A 23,148-nucleotide genomic window follows, 5' to 3' on the forward strand; every position below is an offset into this window, starting at 1 on the left:
GAGATGGACTCTCTTGGACTTTTCTGCCAAGGCTAGCCTGGAACCTCAATCCTCTGCATCTCAGACTCTTGAATAGCTAAGATTACAAGAGTCAACCACTGGCACCTGACCTGAAGATCATTTTTTGCTGCCTTTAAATTTATTTTATTTATTTATTTTTTTATAAATCTGCATGTCCATCGTGATCGCTCATGTGAGGTCAGGGTGGAATTTTCTACTTCTCCATTATGTAGGCACGCAGAGAGTTTTGGATCTGGGTGCTTTTCAGATTTCAGGTTTTCTGACTAATGCTGCTCATCCCTGTATTCAGAAAGAAGCCAGAAGGAGATCAAGAACTTTCTAAAACGTCAACAGGAGACAAATGATCTCAGGTGTGAGAGGTTGTAAGACGCCAAGGCAGAGCAGCAGCGGTGGCCCCCAAGGTGAGAAGGAAGGTAAGGGTGGAGAATTCTGGGGAGGAAGCCACATTCTTTGTTTCCCAGCAAGAGGTGGAGAGAATGCAGGAGCTAGTGGTACCCACATGCTTGAGCTCTGGCCTGGGATGATGAAGGCTGGGGCCTTGGTGGCTCTTTTCTACCATAGCCCCTCTCCCTTATCTCTGACCCCAGGAACCAGCCCAAACATCATGGGTTACTCATTGGAGACCAGGTAGAAGGTCATTCAGGGACCAAGAGTCACCACAGTATGACAGGAAAGTCAGAACCCTGACTTCCAGGCTGATTTTGTGCACAAGAGGCAAAAGGATCATCATCTATACAACACAGCTAACTGCCACTGCTATTCTTCACCTTACTGAATTTGCTTTTGTTTTACTTGGATGCCTACCTTTGAGTTTGCAGATCTGTAAGAGGGCTGGAAAACCTTGCAACGCATCAAGAAGCCATAGCTTTAATTTCTTACTAAATAACCGCACAGATTTCAGGTACTGAATAGAAACATCTTCCAGAAAGTCATGAAGGAGAATGTTTTCAATTCCCTGCAATGATAGTGTCAAAACTTTGTGACTGCCGGGCGTCGGTGGCTCATGCCTATAATCCTAGCTCAGGAGGCTGAGATCTGAGGACTGAGGTTCAAAGCCAGTCCAAGCAGGAAAGTCTGTGAGACTCTTATCTCCAATAAATCACTAGAACACTGGAAGTGGCGCTGTGGCTCAAGTGGTAGAGCACTTGCCTTGAGCTGGAGAGCGCAGGGACAGCGCCTAAGCCCAGAGTTCAAGCCCCACGACTGAAAAAAAAAAACACCCCAACAAAACAAAACAAAAAACCTTGTGGCTTCCTCCAGTGCAGAGGCCTTTACCAGGGACTGAAGTCACCTGGACCCCTAGAAACAGGGAAGATCCTGAGAGGCTCTCAGGGCCCACCCCACCCTACCTGAGGGGGTGGTCATTACCTCCTGGACAGGATGCCAAGTCAGGCTGCTGTGGACAGAACTTATTTCAGTTGGAGTATTGATAACCGATTCTTTTGGAGTGAAGTGCTGGGCCTGACACTCTACCACTGCAAGGTATATCTCAATTCCCTGATCTAATTAGGAAAACAACAACTCCATGCTGGCCAGTACTAGGTGGATCGAACCAGACATTTCACCACAGACACCACCCTCATTTTCCACTTCTGTGTTAAAAACTTAGAAGCACTAGCCAGGTGCAGCAGTTCACATTGGTAATCCTCTGATCAGGAGGATCACAGTTCTGGGTCAGCCTGAAATCTGGTGCCTAGAAGTGATGTTATTGTGGTGGTCCTAAGGTTTGAACTCAGGGCCTTATGCTCTTTAGTCAGGTGTTCTATGGCTGAGCTACTTGTCTATCCCTTGTTTTGTACTGGTTATTTTTGGCATAGGGTCTCACTTTTTTCCTGGGCATGCACCTGAACGGTGGGTCTTCTATTTTATGCTGGGTTGACAGGCATGTGCCATGATGTCCAGGTATTGGTGGAGAAAGTGTCTCACAAACCTTTTAACTGGTGTGGCCTCTAAATAGAATCCTCTTGATCTCAACTTTGAGAATACTAAGGTGAGCTATTACAGGTGTGGGCCACCACACCTGCCTTGCCTTTTTCTTTTCCCTTTTCTTTGTCAGTCATGGGGCTTGAATTCAGGGCCTGGATGCTATCCCTGCCCTCTTTCTCTCGAGGCTAGTGCTCTACCACTTTGAAGCACAGCTCCACTTCTAGTTTTTGAGTGGATAATTGGTGATCAGAGTATCATGGACCTTTCTGCCTGGGCTAGCTTCAAACCGAGATCCTCAGATCTCCTGTAGCTAGAATTACAGGTGTGAGCCCTCAGCACCCAGCTTGGCTTTTTCTTTACAGGAGGAAATTCTGAGCTAGGCAGAGATGAAGAGGCTCTGAACTTCAGAGGTGGGGGTTACAGTTCTAACACAAACACACCTACCACTTTCCACCAAGGATGCAAGGCAGTGTCTTATATCTCTTCCTACCTTGTACAACTGCACATCATAACATCTCAAGAGCTGGCGCACATCAGGCAGTGTCATCAGCATGATTGTGTCTGGCCGCAGAGATTTCCAGAAGGATGTAAGCAAGCTCTCTACCTAATGCCAAAGAATATAACACCTGAGGCTCACTTTGTATCTTGTAAGACCACTTCCCCATATTGACTTCATTAGTCCCAAAGGATAATGGATCAATTTATTTAAAATTTTTTATTTTGTTTATGTGGTACTAAAGAATATAAGCCAGGGCCTTGTGCATGCTAGGCAAGCACTCTACCACTAAGCCAATTCCCAGCCTAATGGATCAATTTCTTATTCTTCCAAAGACTAATGGGAAAAATAAGAAGCTTTGTTTTAGCTTTTCCAAGGTAAGTAAAATATCCTTTCTCCCTCCTTCCTTGTCTTCCTCCCTCTATCCCTCTCTCCCCCCTCCCTCCATTCCTTCCTTTTATGCCAGCCCTTAGGCTTAAATTCAGGGTCTGAGTGCTGTCTTTGAACTCTTTTTTTTTTTTTCAAAGCTAGTGCTCTACCCCTTCCAATTTTTGGTGGCTAACTGTAGGTAAGAGTCTCATGGACTTTCCTGCCCAGGCTGTCATTTAATTGTGATCCTCAGATCTCAGCCTCCTGAGTAGCTAGAATTACAGGCAGGAACCCACCTGTGCCTGCCTGCCTGCCTGCCTGCCTTCCTTCCTTCCTTCCTTCCTTCCTTCCTTCCTTCCTTCCTTCCTGTCTTTCTGTCTTTATTTCTTTCCTCTTCCATTCTTTCTGTCAGTACAGGGGCTTAAATCCAGGGGCTGGACACTGTTCCTTAGCTTTTTCTTTTCTTTCCTTTTTTTTTTATAATTTTTTCCAGTCCTGGGGCTTGAACTCAGGACCTGGGCACTGTCTCTAACTTCTTTTGCTCAAGGCTAGCACTCTAACACTTGACCACAGCACCACTTCTGGCTTTTTCTGTTTATGTGGTACTGAGGAATCGATCCCAGGGCTTCATGCATGCTAGGTAAGCACTCTACCACTAAGCCACATTCCCAGCCCCCTTAGTTTTTCATACAAGGCTGCCACTCTACCACTTAAACTGTGTCTGATTCATGTGAGTCTCATGGACTTTCATGCCTGGGCTGGTTTTTTGAACATCAATTTTTTTCTAATAACTCATCAAAGCCCACCTGCCAGTTAGTCCCGTGAGAGAACATAGAACATATTTTCTTCAGGCCATTTTCTATTTCTGACCACAGGGGGGCTCTAGTTGATTATAATAAGGATAAAAATTAGCCCACAGGGGCCTAATCAAGAGTTGAGAGTGAATGTTCATTGACTGACTGCCTGACCACCTTGAACATAGGATACCTCAGGAAGATGTATAACTGCATTTCATGTCATGCCCTCCACTGGACATCAGGTTGAAAGCCCTTAGGACTGTAGAACCAAACGGGGTGGAGGTGACACTGTGATGTTCAGGTGAGAGGCCAGTGTATGCCTTGGCAGAGAGCCAAGTAGCCGCTTCCTTCCTTTCCTTCCTTTGTTTTCTGCCAGACTGTGCTCTTGAACCAGGTGGCCAATCTGAGATACCAGTGAATAGACTGCAGTCTTTTGGGGACTTCTGCAAGCATCACCAGACCCACCAGTGGTGCCGGGCCAGGGCCGATCCTGTGCTTAGCATAATGAGGAAGTTACATCAACTCCTGAGTCTTGTGAAAGCCCCTGGTTTGGGTTTCTGTGCTGGGATATTCATTCCAGATTTCTCCAAAAACACAACACAGGGCATATTCATTCTCTTACTTACAGGTGGGTGACGGATAGGAGCAGGGACAGCAACCACAGGCTCAGCTCTGCTAGAATCCCCATTACCCACAGTGCTCCCAGCCCCCTGCAGGGCAGAACCTCCCCTCCCCCCCCCCCCCCCCCCCCCCCGCATGTGTCAGACCAGCTGCCTCAAAGCCTTGATTCTGTCTCACTTGGTGCACATCTATAAAACGCCTCTTTGGCAACAATGAAATCCTGAAATGAATAGTACTACCCACAAGCTATGCAAACTCAGCTGGAAGTAGGGTGTAAAACAAATGGGCCAAATTTGTATTTAAAATAACAGGTCAACCATATTAGTACATTGGAGACTTTGCAAGGGATTAAATTGAGTATCATCACCACCTTAAAGAACTTGCTAACTACCATCTAGTTGCACTTCTGTGCAATGGATTAACATGTCCCTTAAAGTGGTTTAACTGAGTGTGATGGTGAGTAATCAGTCACAGAGGCTTGTGATCTGTAGATGGAAACCTACCCTCTCCAGTTCTTGATTCCTCACATTGTGCAAGATGTCTTGACAGTAGTTACAATACTCATCCGCAAGCAAGAGCATCTACGAAAGATATGGGAAATTAGGTCTGCTTTTAGCAACGACCAAGAATGTATTCATCCTCTAAGACCTTGCTACAAGCTATTCAGAGACCATTTGTGTTGCAATTTTTCTTTTTCTTTCTTTCTTTTTTTTTGGGGGGGGGTCTGGTCGTGGGCCCTGAACTCTGGGCCTGGGCGCTGTCCCTCAGCTCTTCAGCTCAAGGCTAGCACTCTACCACTTGAACCACAGCACCACATCCGGCTTTTTTCTTTTTGCTTATGTGGTGCTGAGGAATTGAACCCAGGGCCTCATGCATGCAAGGCAAGTGCTCTACCACTGAGCCACCTTCCCAGCCCCTGTGTTGCAATTTTTCTACAATTATTTTATTATTTGTGCCAGTCCTGGGGCTTGAACTAAGGGCCTGGAATCTGTTCTTGAACTTTTTCACTCAAGGCTAGCATTCTACCACTAGAGCTCCACTTCCAGCTTTTTTGGTAATTAATTGGAGATAAAAGTCTCATGGGCTTTCTTGCCCAGGCTGGCTTTGAACCATAATCCCCAAGTCTCAGCCTCCTGAGTTGCTAGGATTACTGGTGTGACCCACTGGCTATTTTATTTAATTTTTTGTGCTGGTACTGGGGTTTAAACTCAGGGCCTTACATTTTCCTCTGGCCTTTTTGCTCAGTGCTGGCCTTCTACCACTTGAGCCACAATCTACTTCCAGCTTTTTTTGCTAGTTAACTGGAGGTAAGAGTCTCATGGGCTGGGCACCAGTGGCTCACGCCTATAATCCTAGCTACTCAGGAGGCTGAGATCTGAGGATCACAGTTCAATACCAGCCCTGGCAGGAAAGTCCATGAGACTCTCATCTCCAATAAACCACTAGAAAACTGGAAGTGCCACTGTTGCTCAAGCAGTAGAGCTCTTGCCTTGAGCTGAAGAGCGTAGGGACAGCACCCAAGCCCAGAGTTCAAGCCTCCCAACCCACAGGAAAAAAAAAAATTCTCATGCCTAGGTTGGCTTTGACTGCAGTCCCCAGAACTCAGGGCCTTGAGTAGTTAGGATTATAAGCATGAGCCACTAGCTCTTGGCAGTTTTGATACTTGGGCCTCGTTGGGTTTTAGTTCCACTCAGGAAGGCACAGCACATTGATGTATAGTTCATGTGGCTCTAATTTTGATGTCTTAACTTGTAAACTTACCAAGGCCATCAACTTTTGATACCTATCTTCCTAAACCTAATTCACCTCACTATTATTTATTTCCCAGTCCCAGATTCTAGAAAATCCACACCAGAGATGTGGAGCAGACCCAAAGTTCCTGATATTCACCAAGTTCCAGAAGGAACCATGGCTCTTGCAGCTCTGAGAAGATGCAAATATTACCCCCAGGAGACTCAAAATGACCACGGGCAAAACAAGCCTTCTGTGTATACACCTAGCAAGGGACAGAGAGCTGTTCCCCCACCCCACCCTGCCTCTGAGGGACGCGCCTACCACTGTATAGGAGTATTTCTTTGCCAGTTCTTGTTCCCAAAACGGACATCTTCTGAATTCCAGCTGAGGAGGCTCAACTGGACTTGTCTTTATTGGAGTATGATTTTCACACTAGAAATCATTTACACAATGGATGATTATTACTTACTTAATTATTTATTACTCAATTAATTATTACTTACTTAAACTGCATTTTCTAAACTAAGCCATAACCATGTGGCTACTACAAAAGAACCTTCTCTTTTAACCACAGTTCTGAAGGCGTTATTGGTTCTTGAAGCGTTCCCTCATTCCATTCCAAAGGATGCTAACCTTTTGTATAATTCTATAAGCTATGGCTACAAGAGAGAGACAGGGTTTAATATAGTACCCAAACATATCACTCTAGGAGTCACACATTGGGATCAAGTGATATATAGCAATGTCTAAGAATATTATCTATGGCTAACCTAATGTCCCAGATATATTTGTACATTATCCATATGATTGTTGCCCCTTAAAATAAAACTGTATCCTATTGGGATCATCATGCATTGATATAAAGATGGTTGGTTATTTCAGAAACTCCAGGGACATAGCTAGCAAGGAAAACAAGGGGGACATGTTTTCCTTTACAGAAACAAATTACAGGATGGCAAGGAAGGAAAAAGAGATTCTGCAGAGAACACACACACAACATTCCTTCCTGTGCATCCTCATAGTGTCCTCTGAGCAAGGGGGAGGCAGGGCAGCTCCTGATTTGAAGAAAGGACATCAGTTTGACTTGAAATGATTTATCCAGGCACCCGTGTCTTGCACCTGTAATCCTAACTACTTAGGAGGCTGAGAATCTTGAACAGAAAACTACAGGGGATTCTTATTTCAAATTAACCAGCATTAAGCTGAAGTGGAACTGTGGCTCAAGTGGTAGAGTGCTAGCCTTGAGGGAGATAGCTCAAGGACAGTACCCAGGCCCTAAGTTCAAGTCCACTTAGTATCAGTGTGCATGTGCACACACACACATACACACACACACACACACACACACACACACACACACACACACACAGAGGAAAATAAGAACGAATGATTTCTTTGATATATTCCTGGGCTATGGAATAGTTGCTTTTACAATAGAGTGGGATGAAATAATTCCTACAAATTGGACATTGAGATGCAAAGCCCACCATAATGAAGTGTGACTGCTGGTTCTCCAACTAGCTAGTCTGCTCTGTTCTGATGTGAGAACTCTTCTGACAGTTCCAAGGTAAGAACCACATCCCTGGCTTTCCCAATTCTCACACACTCAGTGAAACTTAGCTACTCTTTCCTAGACGCACTCTGCTTTTGGGTTTCCATGTGTCCTGTCTGCAGGACTCTAGAGGGCAAGGCAGCTGCTCTCACAGCTGTGCTCACCGCCCTTGGGGAAAAGAGCCATGTTGGTCACCACCACACTATACCCCATACCAGTCTTACAATGGCCTCTTACGATCAACTGTATTACACTACTCAGGGGTCCTGGGGATCATGCCCACCAATCTATACTTCTGAACACTTTAGGGTCCTGAACCCTACTGAGAGTGTGTTGCAAGCAACTGATCCTCTCACTGGAAAAATGCACATTACACATAGTATCATAGCAATGGCACACTGAAACCTCTCCAGAGGCTAATTTTGGAGTAAAGCAGGGATGTCCAGTCTAAATACACACTTGGGTAGAAGCATAGAGCATGGACGGTTCAAGGGCTCTTGACAAGGATGCCACCTGTGCCATCTTCAAAGACAGCGTGGCACACTGGCTTCATTGGGTGTTGTCTGGTGATGGTTCTTCTCTCTGGTACAGGGTGCAGACTACACATGGGCTGATCATCAGGAAGGAGGGGCTTGTTCCCCAGAGTTCATTGGCCTGTCCCTAAGTGCTTCTGTCATAAACTACCAACCCCACTGCTGCCATCTGGGGAAGTGGAGGGTAGGTGCTACCATGACTCCTGGTTATCAGTGTTCTCTGCCTGCTGCTCTGTGTTCCCAAAGCCATGTCTCTTCATGCTTCAATAGTTTCTTAAGGACACAAATAGTCAGATGGTACAGAGTTCCTGCAGGCGGTGCTCAGCAGGAGAGGGTATTCTGGAAGCAATTGGAGTGCTTCCTGTGCTAGAGAAATAATTCAGCAAAGGGGCAAAGAAAGAAGTGAGAAATTCTGTTTAGAGGTTCCGGGGATACTGGAGTTTGGGTCAATAGGTCAAAAAATGTATTTTTAAAAAAAATTATCATTTATTCAATCGTTAGTGAGCTTGTGTGCTATAGATTGGGTGTTAATGTCTTACAAAACCCAGCTATTGGGGCTGGGAAGGTGGCTCAGTGGTAGAGCATTTGCCTTGCATGCCTGAGGCCCTGGGTTCGATTCCTCAGCACCACATAAGCAAAAAGAAAAAAAAAAGCCAGAAGTGGCGCTGTGGCTCAAGTGGTAGAGTGCTAGCCTTGAGCTGAAGAGCTGAGGGACAGCACCCAGGCCCAGAGTTCAGGCCCCACGACCGGACCGCAAAACTCAGCTATTAAAGGCTTGATTCCCCATCTGTGGCACGGTTGGGAGTGGTAGAATTTGAAGAGGAGGAGCTCAGTGGGAGATCTTTAGGTCACTGGAGGCCATACTACTAAGGGGAGGACACTGGTCTCTTCCTCTTCCTCTCTCTTTATTCATGTTGAAGTTATAAAGTGAACATGCTCCACCACACACTCCCCACCATGCTATTTGGCTCAATCACAGGCACCAAAGCAACAAAACCAATGGATCATGGACTAAATCCTCTCAAATGGTGATTCCCAAACAAGCCTTTCCTCCTTATGAACTTTTTTTGTTTGTTTGTTTGTTTTTGGTTGGTCCTGGGGCTTGAACTCAGGGCCTGGGTGCTACCCCTGAGCTTTTCTGCTCAAGGTTAGCACTCTACCACTTGGAGCCACAGCTCCACTTCCAGTTTTCTGGTGGTTAATTGGAGATAGGAGCTGCATGGATGTTTGGGCTGGCTTTGAACCCAATCCTCAGATCTCAGCCTCTTGAGTAGCAGATTCATAAGCCACCAGCATCCGGCTTATGGTAACCATTTTGATACAGTTAAAAAGAAACTCAAATCCTGACTAGCACAAGACATTATATATCAGCTCCTGAGGATAGCTTGGGAGACAGCTTCCTACAGTCTCTGCTCCTCTAGCTACCATCTGTCTCTCCAGTGTTACTCCATCAATTATCCTGGATGTCCTGTTTTTGTCTTTCTTTCTTTTTTTCCTCCTCTCTCTCTCCTACAACACACTGCTTCTAGAATTATATCCCCTAAAGCAAATATACCCAGCCATTGTCCTTTGCAAAATACCTTGATGGTGTCCAACAGTTCTTTTGGCTGAAATCCAAATTCCTCAGTCTGGTGTCAATAACCCTCCACCATCTGCACCTCAACCTCTTCTCTCCCCTCAGAGTCTGAAGCTTCCCACATCCTCACACCTGGCTCTGTCCTGCCTCCACCTCAGCTTGAACAGAAGTTACACCCCCACCCCAGATGAAAGAAGCCCAGTGGTGCCTTCCCGGATCATCTCAAGGACAGTACAACAGGCAGATTAATGGCCCCCAAAGGCATCTACCAAGGAATCCTTCCAGCCTGGAACTATGTTATCTTACATGGCCTAAGGGACTTTGCAGAAGGGAGCGAGTTAAGGCCCTTGGGATAGAGAGACAGAGGTCATGAAAAGCATGTGATCTTTCTCAGCTAAAGAGAACCAGAAGGAAGGCAACATATAAAGGACTCCCTCTGCCTTTGCTGGCTTTGAAAATGGATGCCATGAGCCAAAGAGTGTGAGTGGCTTCTAGAAGCTGGGAAGAGCAAGAAATAGACTCACCTCTACAGCCTGAAGACACCTTGAGCTTCAAGAACTGATGTGGGACTCAGAGCTCACAGAACTGCCAGAAATCAATTTGAATTTGTGTGTGTGTGTGTGTGTGTGTGTGTGTGTGTGTGTGTGTGTGTGTGTGTGTGTGTGCGCATGCGCACGCGCACACATACGCATGGGCCTGTTTGTGTGCCAGTAATGGGGCTTGAACTCAAGGCCTTGTACTTTTGCTTAGCTTTTTTTGCTCAAAACTGGTGCTTTACCAATTGAGCCATATCTCCACTTCAAGCTTTTTGCTGGTCAAGGTTGGCTTCAGCCTCAGTCCTCGATCTTAGCCTCCTGAATAGCTAGAATTACAGTCAGGAGCCACTGGTGCCCAGCAGTTTGTGTTATTTTAAGCCACTGAATTTGTACTAATTGTTATAGCAGTAGGAGGAAATGAATTCAGGCTGCCTCTTCTGTCAAGTTCTCACTAATGACTGGCCCACCACAGCCTCCCCACTGCTTCTGTATTTCCCAAATCACCCATCAATCCTGGCACCATGGTATCTGTAAAAGGTCAGGAGGGTGGAGTCCTTGTGAGTGGGATCAGTGCCCTTGTAAAGGGGCAGCAGAGACCAGAGGAAGCTAGGAGGCAAACCCACATGCTGCCACCTAAGGACACAACACCAGGTTAGCCATCTGCCACCCAGAAGAGGATCTCAACAGAACCTGGCCAGGCTGACTTCCTGGCCTTGAGCTCCAGCCCCTAGAGCCACGAGGAACAAATCCGTTGTGTAAGCTTATAGTAATTGGTCATATAGCATTTTGTTATAATATTTGTCATAGAATCCTGAACTAAGACAGTGTCTCAGTACTGTCATACTGTCTTGGTCAATAAAGTAAAATCCATAGATTAGCTATTAATCACCCTAATATCCTGATTCTAAGGGTAGTACAACATATATAATAAACATAAAAGATTACATTTATATTACTCTTACTATATGTGGGTAACATATTGTAATATAGAGACACTTTTAGGCAAATTTATTGCTAACAACCTGCACATCTTTTTTTTATGTATGTGCCAGACCCAGGTCTTGGACTCAGGACCTGGGCACTGTCCCTGAGTTGTTTTACTCGAGGCTAATGCTCTACTTACTTGAGCTATAGCTCTACTTCCTTCCAGCTTTTGGGTGTTGGAGATGAGTCACTTCAACTTTCCTGCCCTGGCTAGTTTTGAACCATGATTCCCAAATCTCAGCTTCCCGAGTAGCTAGGTTTACAGGTGTAAGCTACCTGCACTGGCTTTCTTTTTCATTATAGCTCAAAAAAATACAGTTAAGCAGCAATTGTGCAGCTAAGCAAGATGTTCCCAAGGAAAGGGGAAATAATCTGTCCCTGCACAGTGGTTGGCCATAGTGGAAATTCAACAAGACACACATAGAAAAATAGTGGCATCTACTTAAGGAATGATGGAATATTGCTAGGCTAATAATAGCTCTGTTTTACTCAATACTCACTGTTTCTTCTTGTTGGATAATACTGTTATAATCAGAAAAATTTTCAAAGGGAACCATGTCTCTGCTGTGGAAAAACAAATAGGAGAGCAGTCATTTTAACAAGGCACCTATCTCTGAACATAAGTATGAAAATACTTCTGCAGCAAGACTATTTGGGGTGTAATTATCATATGCTTCATTATCATATGCTTGGGTTATTTTCTATTTTAAAACATTAATTAATCTTTTAATATAAAGGTGATGTACAGAGGGGTTACAGTTACATGTCAGGCAATGAGCACATTTCTTTTTGAATAGTGTCCCCCCCCTCCGCCATTTTCTCCAAGTTTTTTCCCTCCCAACTCCCTGCCCCCCCCCCATGTTATATAGTTTATTTTCAACATAGTGTCTAGTGATTATCTTTTTTTGGACGGACATGGGGCCTGAACTCTGGGCCTGGGTGCTGTCCCTCAGCGCTTCAGCTCAAGATTAGCACTCTACCACTTGAGCCACAGCACCACTTCCATCATTTTCTATTTATGTGGTGCTGAGGAATCGAACCCAGGGCCTCATGCATGCAAGCATTCTACCACTGAGCCACCTTCCCAGCTGTCTAGTGATTATCATTGCTGCATTTATTTACCCTTTGTCCCACCATTTCTGTGCTCCCTCTTACCCTTTCCCGAACAGATAATCTTACATACAAGACAAAAGGTACAGAAATAAAAAAAAAAAACAGCAACAAAGGAGAAAAAACAACTAAAAAACAAAAAGTGAAATAACAAAAGCATCATTTCTTTTCTTGGAGTTCATTTTGATAAGCAGCATTTTATATGATCATATGCACATAGCTACTGAGCCTTTGTGATCCTCTCCTAAGAATATCCTCCCTTGGTCTCACTGTGTGAATGTTTAGAGTCCTGTTTAATTTATCATGTCCAAGTGTAATTTTTTTTTGGGGGGGGTCTGGTTGTGGGGCCTAAACTCTGGGCCTGGGCGCTGTCCCTCAGCTCTTCAGCTCAAGGCTAGCGCTCTACCACTTGAGCCACAGCGCCACTTCCGGCTTTTTTCTTTTTGCTTATGTGATGCTGAGGAATTGAACCCAGGGCCTCAGGCATGCAAGGCAAGCACTCTACCACTGACCCACCTTCCCAGCCCCACCAAGTGTAATTTTTTATCTTTTGCTGTCCATCGTGTTTACTTGTAGATTTATAGGCACATTCTAGTTACTACAAGTGAGAGAAATCATGGGACCTATGTTTCTTTGGGTCTGGCTTACTTCACTTAATATATTTTTTCTCAAATCTTTCCATTTCTTTACAAATGGGGACACATCATTCTTTATGATGGATGAATAGAATTCCATTGTGTATATATGCCACATTTTCTTGATTCATTTGTCCACTGAGGGGAATCTGGATTGATTCCATATCTTGGCTATGGTAAACAATACTGCGCAATGAACATGGTGTGCTGGTAGCTTTAGTGTGGCCTTGTTTGTGGTCTATTGGATAAATGCCCAGGAGTGGAATTGCTGGATCATAGGGAAGCTTTATGAGAAACCTCCATACTGCTTTCCAGAGTGGTTGATCAAGTTTACATTCCCACCAACAGTGTAGCAGGGTTCTGTTTTTGGTCACATCCCCACCATAATCTGTTACTGTTTAGTTTTCTTGACAATGGCATTCTAACTAGGACGAAGTGGAATCTCAATGTTGTTTTGATTTGCATTGCTTTTATGGCCAGAGATGTTGAACATTTCTTCATATGTCTATTAGCCATTCTTATTTCTTCTTCTGAGAAGTCTCTCTTTATGTCTTTAGCCCATTTATGAATTGGGTTACTCTTTCTTTCCTTTCTTTCTTTCTTTCCTTTCTTTCTTTCTTTCTTTCTTTCTTTCTTTCTTTCTTTCTTTCTTTCTTTCTTTCTTTCTTTCTTTCTTTCTTTCCTTTCTTTCTTTCTTTCTTTCTTTCTTTCTTTCTTTCTTTCTTTCTTTCTTTCTTTCTTTCTTTCTTTCTTTCTTTCTTTCTTTCTTTCTTTCTTTCTTTCTTTCCTTCTTTCTTTCCTTCTTTCTTTCTTTCTTCTGTCAGTCTTGGGGCTTGAACTCTGAGCCTGGGTGCTGTCCCAGCTCTTCAGCTCTTCAGCTCATGGGGCCACTTCTGGTTTTCTGATGGTTAATTGGAGCTGAGAGTCACATGGACTTTCCTGCCTGGCCTGGCTTTGAACCATGATCCTCAGATCTCAGCCTCCTGAGTAGCTAGGATTCTAAGTGTGAGGCACTGGTGCCTGGCTGGGTTACTATTTCTTTAAGGATTTGTTTTTTGGGAGGTTTAATTTTTTGAGAACATTTTAGATATAAGGCCCTTGTCTGATGCATAGCCAGCAAAAATTTCTCATTCTGGGTGCTAGTTATCTTACTAGCCATGTTCTTTGCCATGTAGAAACTCTTCAGTTTGCTACAATCACATTTACTCAGTCTTTCTTTGATAAATTTTGATTCTTAGGAAGTATCAGCCCGAGCCTAGGAGTCTTAGTGTTTCCCCTATCCCTTCCTATAATATTTTCATGGTGTTTAGCCTTACCTTGAGGTCTGATGCATTTGGAATTGAGTCTGGTGCAGAGTGATATATAGGATCTAGATTCAGTTTTCTGTATGTGTATAGTCAATTCTGCCAGCACCATTGTTGAAATGGCTGCTTTCTTCCATCCTGTGTTTTTGGCTCCCTTATCAAATATTAGGTGCCTATAGGTCTGCAGGTTCATTTCTGGGTCTTCTATTCCACTGGTCCTCAGGCTTATTCTTGTGCCAGTACCAAGCTGTTTTTTGTATTTTTTAAATTACTATAGCTTTGTAATAGAGTTTGAAGTTTGGTATTGACATTCCTCTAGTACTGTTCTTTCTGCTAAGGACTGTTTTTGCTATTTGGGGTCTTCTATTATTCCATATGAATTTTTGGATTGTTTCCTCGATATCATTGAAGATGTTGGGATTTTGATGGGTATCACATTGAATTTGTAAATAGCTTTAGGCAGCATTGTCATTTTCTTTTCTTTTTTGTGTGTGTGGGGGGGTCTGGTCATGAGGCCTGAACTCTGGGCCTGGCCCTGGTCCTCAGCTTTTCAGCTCAAGGCTAGCGCTCTACCACTTGAGCCACAGCATCACTTCTGGCTTTTTTTTTTTTCTGCTTATGTGGTGCTGAGGAATTGAACCCAGGGCCTCATGCATGCAAGGCAAGTGCTCTACCACTGAGCCACCTTCCCAGCTCCAGCATTGTCATTTTCATGATGTTAATCCTTCTAATGCAGGAGCATGGAAGGTTTTTCCACTTCCTTAAATCTACTTTAGTTTCTTTTCACAGATTTTCAAAAAAAAAATTTTTTTTTTAATCATAGAGGTCCTTTACATCTTTGGTTATTTCCTAGGTATTTTTTAAAGGCTACTACAAATGGAGTTGTTTTCTTGATTTCAGTCAGTCTTGTCATTGTTGGCATACAGAAAAGCTACTAATTTTTGTGGGTTAATTTTATACCCTGCTGCTTTACCAAAGTTTAGGATCAGCTCAAATAAGTTGGGAGAGGAATCTATAGGGTTCTTTAAATACAGGATCATGTCATCTGCAAAGAAGGAGAGTTTTACTTCCTCTTTTCCTATTTGTATTTGGAATGTTTTCCTTTTTTGTTGTTGTTGTTGGTCATGGGGCTTGAACTCTGGGTCTGAGTGCTGTCCCTCAGCTCATAAGCTCAAGACTAGCACTCTACCACTTGAGCCATAGCCCCACTTCTGGTGCTGAGGAATCAAACCCAGGCCCTCCTGCATGCAAGGCAAACACTCTACCACTGAGCTACCTTCCCATCCCTGGAATGTGTTTTTTTTTTTTTTTTTTTGCTTTTTAACAAACAATTTTTATAACTGGGACAGCCCTGTATTTGCTTGATGGGTATCATGTATCGTGGGTACAATATGTTCCAGTGAGAAAAGAAAAATTGTCATGAAAGTGAAAACTTACTGCTTCTTGATTTTAGAACTTTTCAAATATCAATCCAGAAATAAAAATACTCTCTGAGTCAATGGGTGTGGAAGAGCTTCTTCACAGAGCAAGAAAGTGGTAATTTAGCTGGGTACCAGTGGGTCACACCTGTAATTCTAGCTACTCAGGAGGCTGAGATCTGAGGATTACAGTTCAAAGCCAGCCCAGGCAGAAAAGTCCATGAGATTCTTTTCTCCAATTAACCACCAGAAAACCAGAAGTGGCGCTGTGGCTCAAGTCGTAGAACACTCGCCTGGAGCTGAGGGGCAGTTCCCAGGCCCAGAGTTCAAGCCTCACAATCGACCAATACAAAAAAAAAAGAAATTGGTAATTAATAATAGACATGGAAATGCACTTGTTATAATGGAAACATATGTAGGAGAGAATAGGTCCAATCCCGTTCATGTAGTATGGTACATTTTTTCCTTTAATTAAGGCAGATGAGAACCCAAGGCCTCCCACTCACACTAGGGGCCACATCTTCTCTGGGTACAAGACAGGTGGGTGTATTTCTTTCCAGTTTCTCAATAGCCTGGGGCTATGGTTGAGCTAAGGACAGTGTATTTGTGTTCATCCCAAATCAACACATGTCCTTACAACTGGACATGCGAGCTCTACCTGAGCACAGAGAGAAGAAAACAGCAACTGACACTCTGCCCTGGACACTGGGCATCTATTTTCAGGACAAAAGGCCTATGAGAGGAGGGAAATAAGAGGAAACATGGATGATAGCAGCCTTTGTTCCACACAGGAAGATCCTGTATCCCTGCCCACTAGTACACACTATACCATACACAGCTCTCTTTATCACTGTTTTTGTGTGTGTGCCCATACTAAGACTTGAATTCTGGGCTTGGGTGTTGTCCCTTAGGGTTTGCTCAGGGCTGGATGTCTACCCTTGAGTGACAGTTTCACCTTCTCACTTTCTGGTTAATTGAAGATAAGTCTCCTGGACTTTCCTGCCTGGCCTGGCTCTGAACAGTGATCCTCAGATCTAAGTATATAGGATTACAGATGTGAACCACTGGCACCCAGCATGTACACACACACACACACACACACACACACACACACACACACACACACACACACATATGTGTGTATAGGCATGCGTTTGCACACATGTGCCAGTCCTGGAGCTTGAATTCTGAAACTGGGTGCTATCCCTGAGCTTTTTCACTTAAGGTTAGCACTCTACCACTTGTACCATAGCTCTATTTCTGGCTTTTGGCGGTTAATTAGAATTAATAGTGTCATGGACATTCCTGACCAAGCTGGCTTGAACTACATTGTTCAGATCTCAGCCTCTTAAGTAGCTAATTACAGGCATGAACTGCCAGTGCCCTGTGGCTTCTTTATCTTTTGATACAACTTGTTATCAAAACATAAATTTTACTTTCTTTATCTTTAAGTGGTGGTACAAAGGGGTTTCTTTTTTAAAATTTTATTGTAAATATGCTGTACAGAGGGGTTACAGTTACATGAGTAAGGTAATGAGTACATTTGTTTGTTTGTTTGTTTGTTTTTCTTTTTTGGTCCGGTCGTGGGGCCTGAACTCTGGGCCTGGGTGCTGTCCCTCAGCTCTTCAGCTCAAGGCTAGTGCTCTACCACTTGAGCCACAGCGCCACTTCCAGTTTTTTTCTTTTTGCTTATGTGGTGCTGAGGAATTGAACCCAGGGCCTCAGGCATGCAAGGCAAGCGCTCTACCACTGAGCCACCTTCCCAGCCCGGTAATGAGTACATTTCTTGCCAAACATTGTTACTCCCTTCTTTGTTTTTTTTTTCTCCTACTATTCCTTCCCTCACCCACCTCTCCTCTTCCCATCTCCCCCCGCCCCCCGCCAAAGTTGTAAAGATCATTTCCAACACAGTGTCTTATGAGTATCATTGTTGCAATGGGTCATCCTGTGCCCTTGTTTCAGCATTTTGTTATTCTCCTTCCCCTCCCCAAATTAGATAAATGTATATACAAGCTGCAGGGTACCAAAATCAAATACAGTGACAACATGGGATATACCATAGGGGGAAGAACATACAAAAGAAACAAAAATTCCCTTATTTGCAATAACTAGTATATGTCTGAGACAAACAGAAACTGTCAGACAAGCTGATGTTAGGCAAAATGAATCCCAAGATAAGGATTCAAATGATTTTTTTCTTTTTTTTTCGATTGTTTCCAACATATTTATAAGATGATTTCTTTGTTGCTTTGTATGTACCTCCCCCTGGTATAAGCCCTGCTTTCACTGTATTTGATGTTGATATAATTTGTGGAGGGGAAGGGAAAAATAAATTGTTTAAATAGGGTTACAGGTGGACCCATTGCAACAATGAGATGTACAAGACTTTTATGTTGAAAAACGAACTTTACAAATTTGGCGGGGGAGGGAGGGGGTGGGGAGTGGGGGGTGGGGGGTAAAGAGGGGAAGGGATGGTATGGGGAAACCAAGGATGAGGCAACAATGCTTGATAAGAAATGTACTCATTATCTTGCCCATGTAATTATAACCCCTCTGTATGATATTTTCACAATTTAAAAAAATCACATAGTACATTAAAAACAACAACAACAAAGAAAAACCTCTTATATCCATATCTTGAAGTTCATTTCACTTAGCATCATCTTATATGGTCATATGTACATAGCTTTTGAGCTTTTCTGTGCATCTGATAAGATTATCCTAGACATATACAAGTTACTGCAAATAAGAGAAACCATGGGACCTATATTTCTTTGGATCTGGCTTACTTCACTTAATAAGATTTGCTCCAAGTATTTCCATTTCCTAACAAATGGGGTGTGTCTACTTTCTGATGGAAGCATAGAATTCCATTATATATATATATATATATATATATATATATATATATATATATATATATCACATTTTCTTGATCCATTCATCTACTGAGGGGCATCTGGGTTGGTTCCATATCTTAGTTATGGTGAATAATGCTGCAATAAATATACTTGTGCTGACAGCTTTAGTATGGCCTTATTTGTGATCATTTGGGTACATGCTCAGAAGTGGGATTGCTGGGTTATAGGAGAGCTCTATGTGTAGTCTGTACATAGGGGTTTCAATTCAACATATCAGTTTATGAATACAATCCATCTTGATCAATGTCACCCCTTTCATCATTCTCCTCAATTTCTCTCAACCCTATCTATCCCCTCAAGCTATCTATGTACATTTAGTATTATGACTGTATTCACCCACCCTTCCTCTGTCCATTCATTTGCCTGAATTTTACATTCAGGCAATGTAAAGGGACTCACCCCAAGGGACGGCTGCAAAAATCCTGCATATAGGATGATGGACAATACTTGAAGGAAACAAATTTGAAATGTTCTGGAAATTCTGTGATGTCATGTGTGGTGGACTGATTCATTCCTTCCTATCCCAGTTCATATGTTAAAACCCTCTTTCTAATATGACTGTTTGGAGACAGAATTTCTAAGGAGATAATTAAAATAGGTGAGGGCATAATTTCTAGTCTGAAGGCTAGGAGTCCCTGGGGTGGAGGACTTGTTGAGACTGGTTGGATTTAAGACTGTCAAACAGCCTTAGGACCCCATTTGCGGAAGGACACACCTACCAGTGCCCTACCAGTTAGCTATTATTATGATAATCTCTAGAAAGCGACACCTGAATTTCAGAAAAATCTCAACTCATTCCCACGAAAGACATAAATGTTCCTATCTTGCCTCTTATTTTTTTAAACCCTACATCTATGACCTTCCAACTCCCAATGAGTCAAGAAATTGATTTGAGTCAATCCCCAGTTTCTCTTATTCCATATTTTTTTTTCCTTGAAGCAGGCTTTGAACATAGGGCCTGGAGCTCTGGCTTGTTCAGGGCGGGTGCTCTACCACTTAAGCCATACTTTTAGCCCCAATTTTTGCTGGTTATTTACAGGTATTCTTTCCTGCCCAGGCTGGCTACAAACTTTGAACATCTAGGATTCAGCCTCCTGGCAGTTAGGATTATAAGAGTAATCCTATAATCCTAGTGCCCAGCCTATTTCTGTTATTCTTAACTGAAAAATGAAAGTGTCCTTTGCTGTTCAAAAAGAGCAAGGGGGTGCTTTAATCCAACAGGATCACCCTGCAATGCATGCACAGAGAAAAGCCATGTGAAGTCACAGGTCAGGTGTTGGTGGCTCATGCTTGTAATCCTAGCTTCAGGAGGCTGAGCTCTGAGGATTAAGGTTCAAAGTCAGTCCAGACAGAAAATTCTGTGACTGCTATCTCCAATTAACCACCAAAAAGTTGGATGCAGAGCTGTGGTTCAAATAATAGGGCACTAGCCTTGAGAAATACAAGCTCAAGGACAGCACTAGCCCCTAAGTTCAAGCTGCAAAAAAGAAGGCAAGGAAGGCAGATTTTATATGTAGCCACTTCTATAGGTTCTGGAACATTATATGAACACAAACAACAAACCATAAATGAATAGATGAGGAATTATGCCTAGAATAAAATAAGACAGAAGAATATATCAGAAATGAAAATCCATTAAACAAAAGACTAAAAAGGAACTTAACCAGAAAAAAATGCTCATCTGCCTTTAGAGATGCCTTAAAACTCACTTATGAGATTTTCTTCAGCTAAATTGGAAAAAGTGCCATTTCTCTACAATTCCATTGTGTCAACATGCTATTCTTAACATGTATTTCATGAAAAATGAATGCAAGACCATAGTAGGAATACACTCAGTGCCTTTTATCTGTTAATCCATTCATCTAGCCATCTATCCAAACATCCATCCATCTATCCGTCCATCCATCCACCCACCTATCCACCTAACCATTCATCTATGCATCCATCTATGCATCCATATGTAATCAATTTACGTTTTTGCCTACCAATTTCTCAGTCATTTACCTTCCTTTGTGTTAGCCTGATATGATTGTGTTTATCAGCACTACATACTTGGATAGAACTTATGAAACTCTTTTGATAATAACAGTAATCTTCATGAGACATTCCTCTGGATACTCAGAACAAGAATCCTGAATTTTAGAAGTCTGATTCAGACTAAAGAGCCTTCAGCCCTATCACTTACCCCTCCTTCCCCCACGCCCCTCCCTCCCCCGTCTCTCATAGCTCTAGAATGATGAGCCAATGTTGGTATGGCTGAGTAATGGTCTCAAGTATTCTGAGTTTTTATATGAAATCCCCAAATTCCTGCCATGTGATTAATAGTAATATATATGTGTTTAATCCATCAACACTTGGGGGGGGGTGGAATATTACCTTCCATGGCTTTATAAGGAAGACTGAAGGTACTACTTGCTATATAGAGGTCCATGTGTGAAAGAAACCCTTACTGGGGACCTACACTACCTTTTAATAATAACTAGGGTATTTTATTCATTGAAATAATGACAATGGGAAAGGGAACAACATTTCAATCACATGAAGAGATTCCATCATTAATTGCAAAGTCCACCTCTCTACCTGACCAGCAGACAGCTTGTTTGTCCAAAGGAATGGCTGTTATCTCTTCCTACTTCCCTACTTCAAGAGACTAGCTCAAGCTTGGTGCCAGTAGCTCACACCCTAACTACTCAGGAGGAGGCTGAAATCTGATCATCATTGTTCAAAGCCAGCCCAGGCAGAAACGTCTGTGAAACTCTTATCTCAAATTAACCAGCAGAAGTCAGATGGAGATATGGTAGATGCCAACCTTCTAAGCAAAAAAGCTAAGGGAGAGCGCTCTGGACCTTGAGTTCAAACCCCAGTACCAGCATGTACCTGTGCGCGCATGCATACTTGTACACATACACACACACACACACACACACACACACACACACACATACACACACACACACACACACACACACACACACACTCACAGAGTGGATTTGGCCAAGTGAACACTACAGATATTGTGTTTGAACCTTGCAGACAAGGCTAGGATGGGCTAGAAAGTAAAGCTGTGCTGACTACACACGTTTTCCCCCACATTGGGGTGTGTTACCCAGGGAGAGGCCTAGCAAGAGAGAGGGCAGAGCAGGCCTGAAAAGCAAACCTCCAGTCTGCCAGCCAGGACAGTGGCATGTCTCTGGGCTCACTGTCTCAGAGTGGTTCTGATTCAGGCCTGATTCAGGACTCTTACTGGGCTGTGATCAGAAGCATAGTCATTGCAATGAAACCACACACAATGCCAGACCTGGCGTTGCTGGGAAGGAAAAGCTCCAGTCCCAGAAGAAGTCTTCTCCTTCCTGCATGCTGAGGCCCCTCTGAGCATTTCCTGGTTTCCAGTCACTAAAGTAAAAAAAACAAAAACAAAAAACAAGAAAACCAAAGCCCATGGCATGAGAGGGACCCCAAGGCAGATGTGTTCTGTGAGGTAGACTGTGGTCCTGTGGGGTGCGCAGCAAGCCTGCAGTGGTTGTGTGGGAGTTTAGGATTCAGTAAGCACTGGGGGGTTAGGGAGGTCAGCTGGGGGCGGAGGGAGGAGACAGAGACAGTGAGGACAGAAGGCTGAGAATTCCCCAGAGTAACAAAGCCATGTCGTTGTCTAGCTCCTTGAGCTGGGGGTAGGGTAGGGAGGTCCGTTTTATTTATTTTTTGTTCTGGTACTGGGACTTGAACTCAGTCCCTTAGCTTTTTCATTCAAGGCTGACCTCTACTACTCGAGCCACTGCTTCATCTCCAGATTTATTCATTTATATTTATTTATTTGTGGTTAATTGGAGATAACTTTCCTGCCTGGGCTGCAGTCCTTAGGTGCTCAGCTTCCTGAGTAGGTTAGCTAAGATCACAGGCATGAGCCACCAGCATGCCCAACTAAGAGCCTCCATTTTCCACCCCCTGTAAAGGGAAGGAATGGGATCGAATGACCTGAAGATCCTTTCCAGAACCTTCATTAATACAGGGCTCAGCCATGTATAACTCTGTCTGAGCCCCCACAGGAGTGCCCAGGAAAACCTGGCTTTTTTGCCACTGTGCAGCCTGTGTGAGAACCATGTTACTTTATTCAAAAACAATGTGGCTAGAACGGGTCATAAAGAAGACCGAGACACATTCTATCACATACAACTAATCTTAAAAAATAATTCCCACCAAGTCTCTTCAGTATAGTGTTAGCTAAACACTCTTTTCGGCCTTTTGCTGTGGTCTAAGTACAATTCACATTCTCAGGTTTTGACATCACTGGCCATTAATCCAGACTTTCATTTACATCATTCTGGCATGGTAATCTACTCTCACAAATCACTCTAACGGCAGGCAGGGAAACAACTTGAAGCAATTACAAAGGTAAGAGGAGAAAAATGTAATAAACCCTAATTCATGTACCATACTTGTCCAGTGCGGGCTTCCAAAGCAGAGGCGTTTGTCTCCCCATCCAAGAGGGTCTATCCACACAGCCTTTTCTGAGCATAGGAAATAGCTGCTTACATTTTGATTAGAACATAAGTGAATGTGTGTGTGCGTGTGCGTGAGCGCACTCGGATGTGTGTGTGCATGCATGTTGGGGCTTTAA

The 23,148-nt window shown here is 43.4% G+C and overlaps 1 protein-coding gene across 3 annotated transcripts in view; it reads right to left on the bottom strand.

Annotated features, from left to right (window-relative positions):
* Window positions 1-23,148, bottom strand: part of Rfx8 (regulatory factor X8) — a 90,605-nt gene that overhangs the window by 24,588 nt on the left and 42,869 nt on the right. For 2 of the 3 annotated variants that reach the window (XM_069988420.1, XM_069988418.1), the window contains exons 5-9: window positions 11,646-11,709; window positions 6,286-6,396; window positions 4,730-4,811; window positions 2,438-2,547; window positions 826-976 (exon numbers count right to left, since the gene is read on the bottom strand). In XM_069988420.1, the coding sequence (XP_069844521.1) occupies window positions 826-976; window positions 2,438-2,547; window positions 4,730-4,811; window positions 6,286-6,396; window positions 11,646-11,709 (518 nt within the window). The remainder of the gene's footprint in view (window positions 1-825; window positions 977-2,437; window positions 2,548-4,729; window positions 4,812-6,285; window positions 6,397-11,645; window positions 11,710-23,148) is intronic. The other variant, XM_069988419.1, reaches the window with a different exon arrangement.

Source organism: Dipodomys merriami, unplaced genomic scaffold (assembly GCF_024711535.1).
Source record: "Dipodomys merriami isolate MVZ:Mamm:240054 unplaced genomic scaffold, mDipMer1.0.p SCAF_36, whole genome shotgun sequence".
Classification (NCBI taxonomy): Eukaryota; Metazoa; Chordata; class Mammalia; order Rodentia; family Heteromyidae; genus Dipodomys; species Dipodomys merriami.